The following is a 16,785-nucleotide window of genomic DNA, read 5'->3' on the forward strand; positions in this document are numbered from 1 at the left end:
TACAGTGTTTGACCTTGGGAGCCGCAAAGCCTCGGTCCCACGTCGGCACTGGGGAAACTTTGAACATGACGTCACCCAATGTTGGTTGACCATCATCCTCGCGTGCATGGGACAAGCGGCGGCTACTCAAGCAAACCGTGCAAGAGTCGCGTCGGGGAGCGGTCCCGGCTTCCTTGTCCAGGGTATTGACGCTGGCCAAAGCAGTGCATAAATATACTATCGATGTGGCCACAAACAACGAAATGTGTGGTGAAAAATTCCACATCCAGCAGCGTTCGCAGCCAGCATGTGGGCCTTCTCGTTCCTTCTTCTCCAGCTGCTTTGCCCTCTTGATGGATTACGAAAGGTTTATATTGAAATCATAGAGTGGCACACAATAGCTAGGATGATAGAAAATCGGTTAGACGATGACGGCAGCAGCAACGAACGCAAGCGTGGCGAGCGTCGGGACAACGATCGATGCCGACGATGTGGCCTTCGGCGTCGTCGTCGCTGGCGCCACCGCCGCACTTGACGACGGGGTCTTGGTCACAACCGTGTCCGTGATGGGCGACGCCGTCGAGTTGCCCGGTGCAGTGGTCGAGTTGCCCGGGGCCGTGGTCGAGTTGCCAGGCACCAGCGTCGTGCCGCCCGGCGCAACGGTGGAACTGCCCGGCGCGGTCGTCGAGCTACCGGGTGCAGCCGTCGAGTTGCCGGTCGGTGCAGTTGTCGTTGACGGCTTGGTAGTCGTCGTCATACCCGGCGCACCGGTCGCCGAGCCTTGGAGAGCCATGACGTAGTCCTTGAACGGCACGGACATGATCTGTGCCGACGTGACGGGCACGGGGGTCGTCACCAAGTAGCACGCGGGTGAGATCTTTGCGATCGCCGACTGGATGCTGGCGTAGAACGCCGCGCAGCTCGAGCTCTGGAGGAGCGCGTTGACTTGGGCAGGCGTGACGTTGGCCGGCACGGGCACGGCCTCGATCGAGAGCCCCGTGTCCTTGGCGCACTGGTTGAGAGTGGTCGCCGACGTGAGCGCAACCGGCGTGATGGCCGTGATGAGGTCGGCGTCCGAGCACGCGTGGTTGATCGGCGTACTTTGGGCGGTCGTCGTGGCCGCCATCGCGCAAAGGAGGAGGGTAATCGTCTGCATCCGTGCGTCGTCTGTGGCCAAAGCAAAAATGAAGAACCACCCACTTGGCGCGCTCGAACGAAAAAGTATCTTTTTTATCACCGCCTTTCTGCGACACGCCAACGCATATCGCTCGATGACGCCCATGCTATTGTGCCGCGCACACGACACTGCACTGTGCACAGTGTAGTCGACGGTGTCGCGATCAATAATGTGTCCATGTGACCAAATGTCCATGGTGCAAACGGCAAACTCAAACGGCAAGCTCAAACGGAAACTCAAGAAATGATGGTGTATCATAGCACCACGACCGTGACGCAGCTGCCGCGTGCTTGTGGACAAAGCGAGCAAGAACAATAGATACGACGTAGATTCAGCGACGCCACGTGATTGCGAAGCGGCAGCAATGCGTAGGCAGTGCTTCAAGGATCGGTGTTCTTGAAGGCAGCCTGGCAGGATTCTTCAAACCTCATCGACCCTTGGTTTCGTGCAGCAAATTTTGACCAAGTGTTGCATCCAACTTGCAAGGACGAGTGAGTCAGTAGTACATGTAGTATACATCATGGGAAAGAGAATAAGCTGTGTCAAAGTTAATGCTACGCAGTGTATCTTAGACCATGGCGAGCATGGCGACGGCACACAGCAGCGTGATGCTCGACGCCAACTGCATCGCGCTCGAGCTCACTGTCGTCGGCGTCGGTGTTGCGGTCGATGTGCTCGTCGCGGTCGGCGTCACGGTCGTCGTCGCGACAATGGTTGTCGGGGCGTCTGTCGTGGCATTGACATCAGTGGTGTTGGCAGTCGGCGCCACCGTGACGACCGCGGTAGCATTCGTCGTTGCATTGGAGCTGCTCGACGACGACGACAAGAGCAGCGTCACAAACTCGGTGGTCGAGAGGCTTGTTACGTCGGCTGTCGTCACAACGCTCGGTGATGTCTGAAGCGCGCAGACGGGCGAAATGGCAGCGATCGCGGTTGCAACGCTGCTCGCAAAGGACATGCAGTTGGTGTCGTTGAGGAAGGCGGCGAGCTGCGTCGACGAGATCGTTGATGAGCCAACAAGACTCGTGATCGAAAGCCCCGTGGCCGTTGAGCACTGCGTGAGCGCGGTCGCCGCCGAGAGGAGCACGGGTGTGACGGCCGTCTGGAGGACGCTGGACGTGCACGCGGCCGTCGCCTCGGGGGTCGCCATCGTCGAAGCAATCGCAGTCGTCGCAAGCAGAAGCGGGGTCAAGCCGTGCATATTGGTGAATTGGATGGTGCTGGAGGCGAAAAATGCAGAAATGAACACCGCCGTCCCGGACGACACGGTTTGCGTCGGGTAGCTACGACGGTTCCATCGCAGGTAATAGCAATTGAACTATTGACAGCAAATATGTGTCTATACAAACGGCCAATGACGATTGGACTAGCGTTTGACACAAGGCAATATATATTTGTGTCCAAGAGGAATATGTTTTTCTCGTGGCCACGTCATCGGCCACCGTCGAGCTTGGTATTCCTACGATACTAGTTACTACAAGCGAGCCAGCAACTCGACGTTCTCGCCAGCTCCGCTAGATCCTCGGGGCTTTTGTGGGGCGTTGCCACCAGCACCAAATACACTCGTCAGAGAATATATTTTTAACAAATAAAATTCTGCTTCTATTGACGCAGAAATCTACATGTGGCACGCCATCTCGCGTGTACTTGGCAGTCTCGTGAGCTACCCGTCAGACGCTGTGCGGTGACTCTGACGTGTTGATGCGCTTTGATGGAATGCTACGCCTCGACCGTTTCGCTGCACGCAGCAACTGCCACGTCAAGCCTCGGTGGCGCTGCCACGTCATGAACGCCAGTTACTGAGTGGGGGCCAGATGCAAGCGCAACACGTAGCAATAGTCTACGTCGCTAATACCGTGGGTACGCGTCTTCTTGCAGCGTATTGGGCCACGTCACGTGGACGTAGCGGTTGATGTACCAGTGCATTTTTCCGATATCCACCCAACTGATTTTCTATCATTTTTCATTTCGCCTTACGCGGCCATAGCCCCTTGTACTTGCTCGCAAATGGCCGTGAGCTCCGTGCACGCGGTGCCAATTGTCGCCAACAGCGGTGCAAGCGGTTCCTTCTTGAGCGCTTCCAGCAGCCGGAGCACACCCACAGCGTTTGCGAGCACATCGTCTGCTGGCGCTCCCGCCGAGACTTCGAGATGGCTCTGGATCGTGTTGAACACCAAGCACCTACATACAACACGCTCAGACATTGTATGATCACCCACCTCAGACGTCTCTACCGCAAGAGGCCGAGTACGACATCGTCGACGTGAGTTGGGATGCGCACCCAGGCGTGAACGACGACAAGGCGCAGCGTCTCAAGCGCGTCGAGCGTCAGGAGCTTGTTCTCGAGACACGCCAAGAGCACCGTCAAGACCGACGGAAGGTACTGCACGATCTGCACGCTGTGTGGCGCGCCCATAGCAACGATCCACGGGCGCAAGCCCACGACGTACACGCGCTTCATGCTCACGTCCGAGGTCATGTCCCAGGACCGCAATAGCGTCGGGAAGAACCGGTCGTAGCTCGTGATATCGTGAGCCACCGACGTGACCGCCAACGTGTCAGCAAGGCAGCGCAGCGTCGCTTGCAGAAAAGACGCGTCGCTCATGGCAATCTTGAGGGTTTCGTACAGCATGTGCAACACAATGTCGCTGTGCCACCGGACGTCGGTGGGCGTGGCCTCGGCGACGACATGCTGCAGGACGTCGACGCCGATGCGCTGGACCGACACGATCGTTTGGTCGAGCAGCGGCAGTGCGAGCGCGAGCGTGCGCCCGACGACGTCGTGGTCGAGCGCCGGAAAGGCCAGTTGCCGCACAAGGTACCGAAACGCAAACGGCGCCGGGCAGCCCGCGCGCACCCACGTCTCCTTGGGGCACTTGGTGCCTACGACCGAGAGCACGCGCTTGCAGTGCCTATATGATAGCGTCTGGCATGAGAAGCCACAGAGAGATGACAGCATCGTACACGACGACAAGCTCATCGCGCGAGGGCGGCGCGAGCCCGCGGCGCCATCCGACGTGCGCGCACGCCGCATCGAGGAGCGCTTCTGCTTGTGCATGCGCGGTGGGCGTATGCCACGGCGCGTCGTCACAGAGAAAGTAACTGCACGCGAGCAGCAACGTTGGCAGCCACTTGGCCGTGTCACGTGGGGCTGGCAGCGATGCATGGAAGGCCGCGTCGAGTCGCGCAAGGACGCGGCCGCACTGCAAGATGGGATGCACGACACTTGCAAGGTACGCCGGCGTGAGTGCGTCGGCGTCGGCTAGGAGCGTGGTTTGTAGCAAGAGGTCCGCCGTGTCGGCCCAAAGCGCGTCCATCTCGCCGAGCGACGCCTCGAGATGGAGCTCGGTCTGCTGCTCGTACCGGCCGAGCGCCACTTCAGCTGCCGCGTCGATGACGATGGAGCCGCCGGCAAAGACGGCGGCTTGGAGCGGCGCCACGCACTCGGCTCGGAAGGCCGCGACAAGGTGGCCGCGTTCGATGACCATGGTCGGTATCCTCTGAGAGTAGATATTGTATATTGATTATTGGAGGTCATGGTTCCGCTGCCGAGATCGCGCCGCCAAGCATGAAGAACGCCCGACCGCCGTCGTTGATGCGTATATGTACGGCAGGGTCGTGTAGCACCATCAACGGCGCTTTGGCTAGGCTAGATGGCGCCGGCGTAGCGCAGCTCATTGACGGCGAGGCTCGGTTCAATGCGGAGCTTGCCGCCACTTCCGGCATCCGTTGCTTGGCAAAGATTCGCCGGCGATGACACGTTGGCATCGAAAGGGGTCAACACCAGACGGGCACACATCCAGCTTGGCATGGCAGAAGACCGCGGTCGCTGTCAAGAGGAAGAGTGTTTTGAGATATCGCAGGATTTCAATTCCATTAACAGTTTCCTCCCTTAAGTTGTCGAAATCAGCTCCCCTACACGGCTTTAGGGGCCGAGAGGGTATCCGGTACGAGGCAAAGCTACAACACTTAGTAGTAGATCTGCATGGCGGGGCCCATGGTCGACTTGAGGTAGAGGACCTTGATGTTCTGCCAGTTCTTCTTGAGGAGCGAGGCGAGGAAGTTGGCGGCCAACTGGGTGTTGACAATGATCTCTTCCGGGGTCTGGCCGACGTGGGCGACGGCAAGGTTGAGGCAGAGCACCTTCTTCATCTGGAACTTGATCGTGGCACGGACGGCGTTGGCCTTGTCGTTGATGTCCTCACCCGACGTGATGAGCGTGGGGAACTTGCCGGCCTTGTTGAGCGAAGGACCGAGCAGACGCGGGATCTGCTTGATGAGCGTGTCGGAGGCAAGGAACGCATCGTACTTCTTGGCGAACTTCTTGATGACCTTCTTGTTCTTGTTGAACTTCTTGAGGTCATCGACCGTCATGAACTCAAAGCCGTTCTTCTCGGCAAGCTCGCAGTGCACGGCGTTACCGATGATGCAGATCTTGAGGTTCGGCTTCGGGACCGTCGGGAGCTTGAACGTGCCCGAGAAACGCTTGTCCTTGGTCGGGTCGTAGTTCTTGAGGGCGATCTGGAGTTCGATCGTCTCGTGGAAGTTGCGCTTCTTGCCCTTGACGTCGTCGTTGCCGATCTTGATCGTCTCACCGGCCGAGAAGGCGAGGATGTCTTCGACGGCCTTGGCCAAAAGCTCCGAGTTCAACTTGCTCATACTTTACTGTGTCGCTGGAACAACGATAAAGGGGAAATACTACGGCGTGGCACATGACGCACCATCGCCACCAGCCATGTCCAGCCAACGCTTTTTGGCCAATGGCCTTGCGCCATGCCTGGTCTCCGCCAATGGCATCGCGTGGAAGTCGGATTTTTGCACCCACCAATCCTGGCCCGAGGCTAATTGCACGCAATTGCACGGCCGGCTTGCGGATTGCAGATTGCTGGCCAAGGTCCAGGTCGATACGGTCGACCAAGCCTGGCTGGACGATGGTGCAAGGGCGCGCCGCATGAACGCGCGCAGCCGACAGGCAAGGAAAAGAACGACGCGATCGCTGCACTGGAGCGCAGTAGCGCAGATGGCCGGACGTGGAGCACGATGATCACCGCCGGCGTGGCATCGGCATTGGTTCTTGGCAGCGGACAGCTTGCGATGGACAGCTCGTCGCTGCGCGCACCCAGACCGCGCCAATATGTAGGCATCAAGTATGCAAGGCGCGCTCGCGTGGCGTCACTGTACCGACGCGTCGTGGGACTGCAAGCAGACAGGCAAGCATGCAAGAGCTGTAGGAGGCATCGTACCATCCAAGCGACAGAGCCCAAGAGACTGTTGCAGAGCTAGACTGCGACTGCGACCCCGTCACAGCCAACTTGTTGGGCGATATCAACGAGGACGTCCAAGTATTACGTTATACTAAAGCGCTTCGAGCGACCACAGTGGCGTGCCTAGGCTGGAAGAGTGCATGGCTGCCAAGCATGCCCGATATATATATGAACGTGTTGCGCGTTATCTTGGATATTACACGAAGACTTCGCATACGTAGAGACTAGCAATCTCCTTCTTCTTCATTCGCTCGCCGGGCCGTGCCTGCGCGAGCGGCGGCGCGGGGCCGTCAGCATAACAAACACACATGCTTGTGTATCCCATGCCATTGCTGCAGCGGAACGATGCAGGCGCGTCCAAGAGCCAGACACGCTCGAGCCACTACCTCGTGCACGCGCTCTGCCTGTCAGTCGCCAACGCATCAAAGCTGCAACTTGGTTCCAGCTGTGGTCACCTACAGTGAGTAGTTGTGATCGCCTCGTCATGGCGTGATGCCACGGCCTTCATGGACAGTTTGATACTCCATACTACACGTATGGTCTCCGAACTCGCCGCAGGAGGATGCCCACATTTCCCCAAGGCGAATGGTGTGAGAAGCGTGAGCTGGTGCAGGAACGACGGTATGTACATGGGAAGTACAATATCTCATATCGTCGTTCCCTTCTTTTGGTTGGCTTCTTCTTTTCCGAAAGAGTCGACACGGCAGCACTCACAGTTGAGCTTCGGTACCGTTCTCAAACCAATGCGCGCAGATCGCCCGTCCGTCGAAGAGCAATGGAAGAGGCGCTGAAGAGCCGTGTCGTTCGTTCGAGACGCCAGTCTCGTCACAGAACGACTGGCGAATCAACCGGCATTCGTCGACAACCATTGGCCGCAGCGTCTGTTTTGTTTTGCACGCGATTGATAGACCGATCGACCAACTATAAGCAACGCGAGAGGACCATTTTGTGGCTTGCGTCTGGCGTTGTTCCCGCCAAAACGAGCAAGCGCATCCCGTGCGGCCGAGCTGCGTCACCAAGGGTGTCGTAGCGCCAGCGATGCGCACAGGGCCCTGATGTGCATAACCACAACATAGAGTGTAGCGGTATTGGAACGACGACCGCAGATGTCGTATCCCTAGCTCTTTTCGCTTGGACTCTATTGGAGTCATATGCGATTTAGTCACTAGCGACAACCGCGTCCACAATGTTGTGCAAGAAAGGGCTGGACCGCTTTTACCACCAGGCGCTGCAGTGCGACGAGTTGTTGGTTCATTTCCGGATTCACTGCCATGCACTACATCTCCGACGTGGCCGACGGCACGGCGTACCCAAGCTACCACCATCAAGACTCGATTGGCGTCATGGTCGAGATGACGCCGAGCGAGCCGTCGACGACGTACATGGCCTCGCGGACGCCGCGAAGCGAGAGCGGCCACTCCAACTACGACGAGCAGCACGACGTTGCCAAGCCATTGCCGCCCAACAGACGATTCAGCCAAGACTATGACGCGAACCGCTCGACGTTTCGCCACACAAGGTCATTGGCGCGGGAGGCTGCCAAGGCGCAAAAGCTACGGGAGCTCGAGACCATTTCATCCGACTTGGACGACTGGAAGGACAATGTTGCGCAGGTAGACACCTTGTTTCAACCATTGCTTTGATCTCATCGCATTGTATTGCATTAGATGGCCGGCGCCTTCCGAGCCAAGGTGCGCGACTCGATGCTGTTCAAGCTGCTGCATCAAGACGCGCCCGACGCCTTTTCGCCGTTTGATCTGGACGCGATCGACGATGCCAAGAAGCGGCTGCTGCAGCACCCCGTGATGCGCCTCATGGTGCTTCTCAAGTGGCGGGTACGCTACATATTGCAAGTATTTCGAGCCAAAGCTGAGATTCTTGTACGGGTGTAGGCGTTTGGACTACGCATGTATTGCGAGCAGCTTCTCATGCACTGGCTGCTCCTCCTCACGTTCACCGTCTCGCTCGCCATTGGCTTTGGGATTGCGACCAGCGCCAAGCTCGATCAAGTGCTCGTTGGGTGGCTTGTCGGCATGCCCTTCCTCTTGGTCTCGCTTCTTGCAACGCGCTTCTCGACGTGGAAGAACAAGGTGGTGTGCGCCTGCGTCGTATTTGTTCTTGTCAGCGGCGCGATCACCGGGCTCCTGCTCAAGTACGACAAGGTCAAGGCGCTCTGCAACTCGACGGCACCGATCGACGAGATATGGGACGAGGACGGCAAGGACGGGATCAACAAGAGCTTTGTCTCGCTCAACAACGCCGTGCTCGGACTCTCGGCGCTCTACTTTTGCCTCTTTGAGTCGCGCGAGTTTGCGGCGGATATGCCCGACGATGACGTCCGCCGTGGCATTCTCGGCCGCTGGCTCCGCGCGTCGCGCTACATGCTCACGTCGCTCGTCGACTTGGTTTGCGGCAAGCCGACGTCGCCGTACCTCGAGTCGTACTGGAATCGCATCCAGCTCCCGACCTTCTTCTTCGTGTTTGTCTATGTCTTTTGCGAGTTTGCATCGCCCTTCTCGGCCAACATGCGTGTCTACGGAGGCATTCCCGCGCTCTTTTTGCTCTGGATCATGGGCGTCTCGTACCTCGAAGTCTTCCCCGCGGTCGGGTATCTCCTCCCGATGATGCGGCGCATGCTCGCCGACGTCTTCCGCTACTTGGCCTTCTACTTTCCGATCCAGTGCGCGTACACGTGTGCATACTACCTCCTCTTCAAGAGCCAAGGCTACGATCTCAAGCCGTACGAGCCGGACCAAAAGTTTATCGACAAGTTTAACGAGTCTCTCAGCGTTCTCTTTCCCGGTGCCAACACCACAGACGAGACCCTGGTGACGAGCCTCCTCGAGATCCTCAAGACCAAGGACAAGAACGACATGTTTCAGGGCTACGAAACCGTGCCCAAGAGCTTCCTCACCACGTACCTTGTGACCTTTGGCCAAATCAATTTGGAGCCGTTCGACCAGCTCGCGACGACGTCGGCATCGATCCTCGGCTACCTCCTCGTGCTAACGCACGCGACGATCGTGATCGTGATGCTCCTCAACGTGCTCATTGCGATGATGGACAAGACGATGGGCGCCTACATGGACGAAGCCAAGGTCGAGGCGACTGTGACCTTTGCCGAGTGCGTGCTGCGGATGGAGAAGACGACGACGCAGGCGATGTCCGAAGTGTACTGGCGACAGCTCGACAAGTCCAAGGCCCAAGTTTTGTATGAAAACATGCTGCGCGCCGACGCCAACGAGAAGAGCGAGGACAGCGCAGTGCTCCACGCGATTGCGAAGATCAGCTCCAGAGTCAAAAGCCTCCAGACGCGTCGCAAGTAGGCTTTGAAATCTTGTTGATTGATGGACCTTTGGCACGCCAGCCTTGGTCGTCTGGGCAACGCCCCTTGCTACTGCACCTTCGAATTTTCATTTTAAGTTTGTAATTTGCGTTTGCACTTGAGTTTGCACTTTGAATTTGCACTAAGATCTACGTATCGACGACGTTGAGTTGGCGCTCTCAGTTTACCCATCGCACCAAGTATGAGAATTGAGTTTTGACACGGGTACAGTATGTAAGCAACTGCACTGCCGGGTATGCGGCACATATGGGCAATTGGGAACCCTGCGCAGTGACAGCCCGGGAAACGAGTGAGGAACCGGTATAAAAGTTCGTGAAACGTGGTACACTTCCAGGCGCAGCAAGGAAGTTGAGTTTTTGCCGTCCGGATAGACGCGAAGAGTCGACAGTGGGTAGATAGTCATTTTGCATTTAGCCTTGTCGATCCTAACCCGTCACGCCACTCACAATGGCTAGCGGGCAATCAATTCGTCTATTGCCCCCCACTCGAGCGTCGTACAGTACAAGGAAAAAACGAGGGTATGCAAAACATGTGTAAATGAGTATAATCATGTGATTCTCAGTCAAACTTCGGTTGCAGCCACAGGATGAAATCATTGCTTTAGACTGTGTCGCTAGCATCATGCGTCGTGGCAGGATTTGACTTGGCTAACTTTCCAATGGCTTCTTGTACCTCCTCGCCATTTCTCTTTTCTCGGCGCATCGTGCGTTGCACCGAGATCATGTGTTTTTTGTACTCTTCGCCGTTGACCGCTTTGTCCAATCTTTCCTTGGATGTCTTGAACGTCTTGGTCTTCTCCATGCGCAGCACACACTCGGCAAAGGTGACGGTCGCCTCGACCTTGGCTTCCTCAATGTACGCGCCCATGGTCTTGCTCATCATAGCGATGAGCACGTTGAGGAGCATCACGACGACGATCGTCGCGTGCGAGAGCAAGAGAAGCTAGCCAAGCACATACGCGGCCGGCGAATCCAAGGCTTTGAACGGCTCGAGATTGATCTGCGCAAAGACGACGAGGTACGTCGTGATGAAGCTCTCAAGCACGGTTGCATATGGCGCGAACGTCTCGCTCTCGCCTTGGCTCTTGAAGAGGAGGTAGTAGGCACAGGTGTAGGCGCACTGGATCGACCAGTAGTAGACCAAAAAACTGGACACGTCGGCAATCATGTGCCGCATCATCGGGAGAAGGTACGAGATCGAGCCAAAGACCTCAATGTACTGCACTCCCATGATCCAAAGAAAGAAGACAGTCGCGATCCCCGCGTAGATGCGCATGTTGGTCGAGAACGGCGCCGTAAACTCGCAGAGGACGTAGACAAGGACGAAGAAGAAGGTTGGGAGCTGGATCCGGTTCCAGTACGACTCAAGGTACGGCGTCGGCGTCTTGCCAATGGCCAGTTGGTACATGGACGAGGCAAAATGCCAAGGCGCGACGACAAAATACCAGTGGCACTGCTCGAGGAGCGGCAGCGTCGGCGCACTCGGATCTCAAATGTCGGCGGCGAGCTCACGGAGTTCAAAGGTGCAAAAGTAGAGCGCCGAGAGACCGACAAGGATGTTGTTGATGCGGCCAAACATAAGCCAGCTGACTTGATCTTGGAGCGGTTCGAACGCGTACTGGAGACCGCCACCGACACACCCAAGGACCGCAATCGTGATGCACGCGCAGGGCACCTTGGTTTCCCACACGACAATGCGCGTCGCAAAGGCTGCAATGACGAGGACCGAGCACGTTGTGAGCCAGCCAATGAAAAGGCTGTGGTAGGTCGACTCGGGTGCGACGCCAAGACCCATCGAGAGCGAGAGCGTCATCGTAAAGAGGAGCAGCCAATGCATAAAGAGGTGCTCGCAGTACATGCGAAAGCCAAACGCCTTGGGGATGTATGAGATCACGTGTGCCAGCGAGTGATCCTACCTGCCACTTGAGCAAGACGATGACGCGCATGACGGGGTGCTGGAGCACCTTCTTCTTCTCGTCTTCAAGCGCATCGCGATCAAACCACGACACGCCAACCTTGGTGTCGTGGTGCAGCAGCTGGAAAAGGAGCGAATCGCGCACAGAGCGACCGAGCTCGTCGCGCACGGCCTCCGGAGCCAAGATCCATGTCGAGAGGAGCCCGGCCTTGGCGCGTACGTCCTCAATCGTATTCAGCTCTTTTCCGCTGGTCGAGGTTGAATTCTCCGAAGGCGGATCTTGCGACGGCTCTTCCAAGGGACTGCGTTTCGCTACGCAGCGGTTGGTCACCGATGCAACGTCGATCAAAGCCTGCCGCGGCGCGGACGTGGCGGCCGCGGTGCGATCGGTGAACGGCATCGGCAAGGAACGGACGTCATCGTGCGAATAACCGCTCGTACTCGTCGGTGTCCGCGCACTCGTGTACATCGTTTCCGGCTCGGCGCTTGGCGTCATCTCGTCCATGACACCGATCGTGTCTTGGTGCCGGTAGCTCCGATGCGTGGTGCCCTGGGGCGCGTCCGTGATGTAGTACATGGCTGTAAAAGTGAAAGTGAGCTACGTAGTGAGCTATACGCTGTCTTCGCAGGCAAACGTCTTCCAATGAAGGCGACAACACGACATATGTTGTACCTTGCACAATGTTGTAAAGCCTGTTGCTCTCGTTCGCGTATCGCAAATGAAAAGAACTGCTGGCCAAGAGAAATGGTGCCACCATCATGCAAAGTCAAGGCCACTTGCGCAATGACCGAGGGTGGGATACTAGTACGTGCTACATACAACCAACAGCCACGAGCCCCATACCAAGTACTAGAACAGACTCAACGCGACGGGGCTTTGCGCGCTGCAAAGGACAAATCACCCAATTACGTTGCACAATCATGTGCGGTACGCTCCAACTTCCGATCATCGATCATCACAAAGGGCCAACAATTGGTGACACCGATTGTTGGTCCTTACGGCGCATAAATACAATGCATTGTATAATTTAATGCAGCGTATACCTTACCCCGGTACGCTTCCTTCTTTTCTTCCTTTTCTTCGAATGAACACCATTTTGCGGGTAGTCGTCACTCACTCCCTGCGTTTCAACAAAGCTATCGAGTCGTTGCAGCTGTGGTCCCAGCGAGCAATAAATAGGCGGCTCGTGCTGCCAGGATGGAATTCCTGACATTGAAAAAACATTAAAAACAAAAATAAAAGCTAAAATGTTATCAAGCGGTTCTCAGTGTGTAGTTTTGCATTAAAGTAGCTCAAGTGTACGTCCCACAAACGAATTTAGCGTCAATATGTAGGTGCATTCCTATTAGGTGGCACCTCCGGGCGCAGCGAGGACGTTGAGTTTTGCCGCCCAGATCGACGTGATGAGTCGGCAGTAGGCAACATCGTCAACTTGCATTTAGCCTAGTCGCTTCTAAGCTAGTGGTCAATCGAGTCATCTATTCCCCCACTCGAGCGTCGTACACTTATACAAGTTCGCAGCCAGTGCCATCAGGAGACGGCAAGTGGGAAGAGTAGGAAGAATCTTAGTTGGACTTCAGTGCAGATGGAGAAGGACCGACGCCATGCGCCTCGTCACACGACGTGTCCCATGGGACGAGGCTGACGTCCACATGTGTTGTATGCGATTGCAGACGCCGAGCCCACAACGTTGTGGAAGGTTCTTTGTTCTCTATACCGAGCGTGTCGTGTGCGTCCGACTTGAATCATTTCTGGTTTCGCGGTCGTCATGCGCTTCAGCTCTAACGCCAACGTCGGCGCGACGTATCACGGCTACGGACGTCGTGACGAGATCGGTGTCATGATCGAGATGACGCCGAGCGAGCCGTCGACGACCTTTCTGGCGCCGCGGGACTCGGAGAGCGACGATGGTAACGACGACGTGGCCAAGCCGTTTCCGCCAAGCCAACGAGGCTACGAGAACGACCTTGATACCGGTCGTCCGACGTTTCGTCACACGACGTCGCTCCAACAAGAAGCCGCCAAGGACCTAAAGCTCCGCGAGCTTGAGGCGTTTGCCGCCAAACTCGACGGCTGCAAGGACTATATCGCCTTGGTATGTTAACATCCGAGGCGTCACATATTGTCACTCAGTACCAAATCTTTAGATTGCCGGTGCGTTCCGGGGCAAAGTGCGCAACTCGATGCTGTTTTCGCTGCTGCACAACGACGCGACCGCCGGCATGGACGAGTGGGACCGTGATGTGATCCAAAACGAGAAGAAGAAGCTGTTGCAACACCCCGTGATGCGCCTCATCGTAATCCTCAAGTGGCGGGTATGTCACGCTGACTGCTTGCAATGAATGTGCTCACACGATGACACTGTGCAGGCGTTTGGTGTTCGCATGTTTAGCGAGCAGCTCCTCATGCACTTACTGCTGCTTTTGACGCTCACAGTGTCGCTCACTATCTCGCTCGGGACTATCCAAGGGGATCCAAAAGACGATCCAGATGGCGACAAAGAATTCAAGAAAATTGCTGGCTCTTGGCTCTGCGGCACCGCGCTTCTGCTCTTGTCGCTGCTCGCGACGCGCTTCTTGACGTGGCAAAACAAACAGGCGTGTGCGTGGGCAACACTCGTGCTTGGCGGCTGTGCGATCACCGCCATCTTCCTCAACCTTGACCACCTTGTCGAGCTCTGCTACTCGGACGCGTTTGTCAACCTCAACAACGGACTTGTCAGTCTCTGCGCTGTCTACTTTTGTATCTTTGAGCTCCGCGAGCTCGCCGCCGACTATCCCGACTACGCTGTCTTTCTTAGCGGCGACTCGCTCATGTATTGGCGCCTCGTCCATGTCCCAACCCACTTTATCACGTCAATCTACAAGCTCGTCTGCACCAAGACGCCGTCGCCGTACCTCGAGTCGTACTGGAACCGGATCCAGCTCCCGCTCTTTTTGCTTGTCCTTGTCTACGCGCTCTGCGAACTCTGGACGTATTTCCCGTTCGAGATGTGCGTCTACCTCGGCATCCCGATGCACTTCGTGCTCTGCCTCATGTGCGTCCAGTATCTGGAAGCCTTCCGCGATGTCGGGTACCTCCTCCCGATGATGCGGCGCATGCTCACCGACGTCTTCCGCTACTTGGCCTTTTACCTCCCGATCCAGTGCGGCTACGCCTGCGCCTACTACCTCCTCTTCAAGAGCCAAGGCGAGAACCTCAAGCCGTACAAGCCGGATGAGGATTTTGCAGACAACTTTAACTCTTCGCTGAGCAAGATCTTCCCGGGCGCCAACACCACAGACGAGACCCTGGTGATGAACCTCCTCGAGATCCTCAAGACCAAGGACTCGAACGACATCTTCCAAGGCTACGAAACCGTGCCCAAGAGCTTCCTCACCACGTACCTCGTCACCTTTGCTCAAATCAACATGGAGCCGTTCAACCAGCTCGCGTCGCCAGCCGCCTATGTACTCGGCTACCTTCTCTTGGTCACGCACGCAACCATCGTGATCGTCATGCTCCTCAACGTCCTTATCGCGATGATGGACAAGACGATGGGCGCCCACATGGACGAAGCCAAGCTCGAGGCGTGCGTCACGTTCGCCGAGTGCGTCTTGCGCTTGGAGAAGACGACGACGTCCGCGATCTCCGACGAGTACTGGGGCAACCTCAACATGGACAAGGTTGAGAACCTCTACGAAGAGATTGTGCGCGCCGACGCCAACGAAAAACGAGACGACGACGCGGTGCTGGACGCGCTCGCGTTGCTGGGCGCCAACGTCGACGACCTCGAGAAGCGCGCGTAACTGTACCGTAATGAAAAAAAAAAGTCTGCGTATACATCGTGGGATCCTGGGCAATCATAGGCTTGGCTCTTGAAGAGGAGCCACATGTAGTACGCACATGTGTACGCGCACTGGGTCTTTTACTGCCGCGCTCGCTGAAGATGACAGCTTCAGCGGCTGAGCCGCGGCTCGAAGCGAAAAGTCGTCGGCTCAGGCTCCATTTTTCGAGCCGGCTCTGAGCCGGCTTCAAGCTGAGCTGCGCCGAGTGGAGTCAGCTACGCCGTTCGAGCCGCGGCTCCGTATCAGTTGGTACTAAACCTCGAGAAGCGCTCGTAACTGCAATGAATAGTAACAACTTTATGAGCATTTTTATCATTTGTGTATCGCAGTTGTTGTTGGGATCCTACTGCTGTTGTTTGTGCCCGCACATGACTGCATAAAATACCGCATCGTGGTGACCAGACAGCTCGGCGAGCGAATGCCAGCAGAGTGACGTCACTCATCGTCCGAGTTGAGATCATCGTAAGGTCGTTGAGCGTCAAGCTGGTTCCAGTGGGCGTGTTGGACGATCGTCACTTTGCCGTATCTTTATCCGGATCCGGATCCAATTTTTTCTGCCATCTTGCACTATCTCAACGAGCGCGTGCAAACAACAAGTCCAGTTCAGGTACCTGTCCCGACATTGAACTCGGTGCAAATGATAGCACTTGCACTGCAGCGCAATGTGGCAGTTGCCCACAAGATTCATTTTTGCTCCCGCCCACGCCTTGGACATGCCGCACGCTGACGCCTCGCACGCATTCGACTTGGAATGCGGTGCTCCAACGCTCACAATGACAAAGGCCAAACACATTGAGGCCTTGCACAATAGAGCACTCTCCTTCTTCCTCGTCCGTTCGCCGGGCCATAGCGGCGCAAACCGCCATGACGAGAGTATCCGGATAAGCACAGTAGATAACCACAACATACTTTGGATGACTACTCGGCGAGTGCATGGTGTTGGACGCGTACAATCCTGTGCAACCCGCGGTGGCGCGCGTCGATGGCCACGAGAGGCTTGGATGATCGACCTGTGTTCCAAGCTTCCATTTTTATGTAAATCGATGATAGCACGGGTGGTAGGTAGTACTATTGCAGCAGAAAAGCGGCGGGCCCAACAAGCCGAGTTCATTCCTCTGCGACCTCCCGTCGCCTCGAATATCTACCAATGGGTGAGCTTGAATTACTTACCAGCCAATCTGAAAGCTCCAGTTTGGAGAATCCAGCCATGCGCGATCTGGATTGGTCGAAACAAACGAGATATCTGTCCAGTACACACCGCAGCAACTTTTACAACG

The 16,785-nt window shown here is 56.5% G+C and overlaps 8 protein-coding genes across 8 annotated transcripts; 2 read left to right on the forward strand and 6 right to left on the reverse strand.

The window, feature by feature from the left end:
- Positions 1-327: 327 nt before the first annotated feature.
- SDRG_16507 (hypothetical protein) lies at positions 328-1,162 on the reverse strand. Its single transcript, XM_008622721.1, has one exon. The coding sequence runs from the start codon at positions 1,133-1,135 to the stop codon at positions 401-403; it is 735 nt and encodes a 244-aa protein (XP_008620943.1). The 5' UTR covers positions 1,136-1,162; the 3' UTR covers positions 328-400.
- Positions 1,163-1,652: 490 nt separating this feature from the next.
- SDRG_16508 (hypothetical protein) lies at positions 1,653-2,379 on the reverse strand. The gene has a single exon (XM_008622722.1). It carries the CDS (start codon positions 2,355-2,357, stop codon positions 1,725-1,727), a length of 633 nt encoding a protein of 210 aa, XP_008620944.1. The 5' UTR covers positions 2,358-2,379; the 3' UTR covers positions 1,653-1,724.
- A 700-nt stretch (positions 2,380-3,079) lies between these two features.
- On the reverse strand, positions 3,080-4,658 carry SDRG_16509 (hypothetical protein). The gene is made up of 3 exons (XM_008622723.1): positions 4,121-4,658; positions 3,391-4,068; positions 3,080-3,337 (listed from the first exon to the last, which is right to left on the reverse strand). The coding sequence occupies exons 1-3, from the start codon at positions 4,642-4,644 to the stop codon at positions 3,130-3,132; spliced, it is 1,410 nt and encodes a 469-aa protein (XP_008620945.1). The 5' UTR covers positions 4,645-4,658; the 3' UTR covers positions 3,080-3,129.
- Positions 4,659-5,001: 343 nt separating this feature from the next.
- On the reverse strand, positions 5,002-5,899 carry SDRG_16510 (50S ribosomal protein L1). Its single transcript, XM_008622724.1, has one exon. The coding sequence runs from the start codon at positions 5,813-5,815 to the stop codon at positions 5,126-5,128; it is 690 nt and encodes a 229-aa protein (XP_008620946.1). The 5' UTR covers positions 5,816-5,899; the 3' UTR covers positions 5,002-5,125.
- A 1,792-nt stretch (positions 5,900-7,691) lies between these two features.
- SDRG_16511 (hypothetical protein) lies at positions 7,692-9,874 on the forward strand (the record flags this gene model as incomplete). Its single annotated transcript, XM_008622725.1, has 3 exons — positions 7,692-8,033; positions 8,088-8,255; positions 8,313-9,874. The coding sequence occupies 3 exons, from the start codon at positions 7,692-7,694 to the stop codon at positions 9,744-9,746; spliced, it is 1,944 nt and encodes a 647-aa protein (XP_008620947.1). The 3' UTR covers positions 9,747-9,874.
- A 484-nt stretch (positions 9,875-10,358) lies between these two features.
- Positions 10,359-11,173, reverse strand: SDRG_16512 (hypothetical protein; the record flags this gene model as incomplete). Its single annotated transcript, XM_008622726.1, has 3 exons — positions 10,359-10,379; positions 10,439-10,708; positions 10,781-11,173. The coding sequence occupies 3 exons, from the start codon at positions 11,171-11,173 to the stop codon at positions 10,359-10,361; spliced, it is 684 nt and encodes a 227-aa protein (XP_008620948.1).
- Positions 11,174-11,254: 81 nt separating this feature from the next.
- On the reverse strand, positions 11,255-12,257 carry SDRG_16513 (hypothetical protein; the record flags this gene model as incomplete). Its single annotated transcript, XM_008622727.1, has 2 exons — positions 11,255-11,638; positions 11,682-12,257. 2 exons carry the CDS (start codon positions 12,255-12,257, stop codon positions 11,255-11,257), a joined length of 960 nt encoding a protein of 319 aa, XP_008620949.1.
- A 1,184-nt stretch (positions 12,258-13,441) lies between these two features.
- On the forward strand, positions 13,442-15,501 carry SDRG_16514 (hypothetical protein). Its single transcript, XM_008622728.1, has 3 exons — positions 13,442-13,776; positions 13,829-13,996; positions 14,051-15,501. Exons 1-3 carry the CDS (start codon positions 13,450-13,452, stop codon positions 15,467-15,469), a joined length of 1,914 nt encoding a protein of 637 aa, XP_008620950.1. The 5' UTR covers positions 13,442-13,449; the 3' UTR covers positions 15,470-15,501.
- The last annotated feature ends 1,284 nt before the right edge of the window (positions 15,502-16,785 follow it).

Source organism: Saprolegnia diclina (assembly GCF_000281045.1).
Source record: "Saprolegnia diclina VS20 unplaced genomic scaffold supercont1.133, whole genome shotgun sequence".
Classification (NCBI taxonomy): Eukaryota; Oomycota; class Saprolegniomycetes; order Saprolegniales; family Saprolegniaceae; genus Saprolegnia; species Saprolegnia diclina.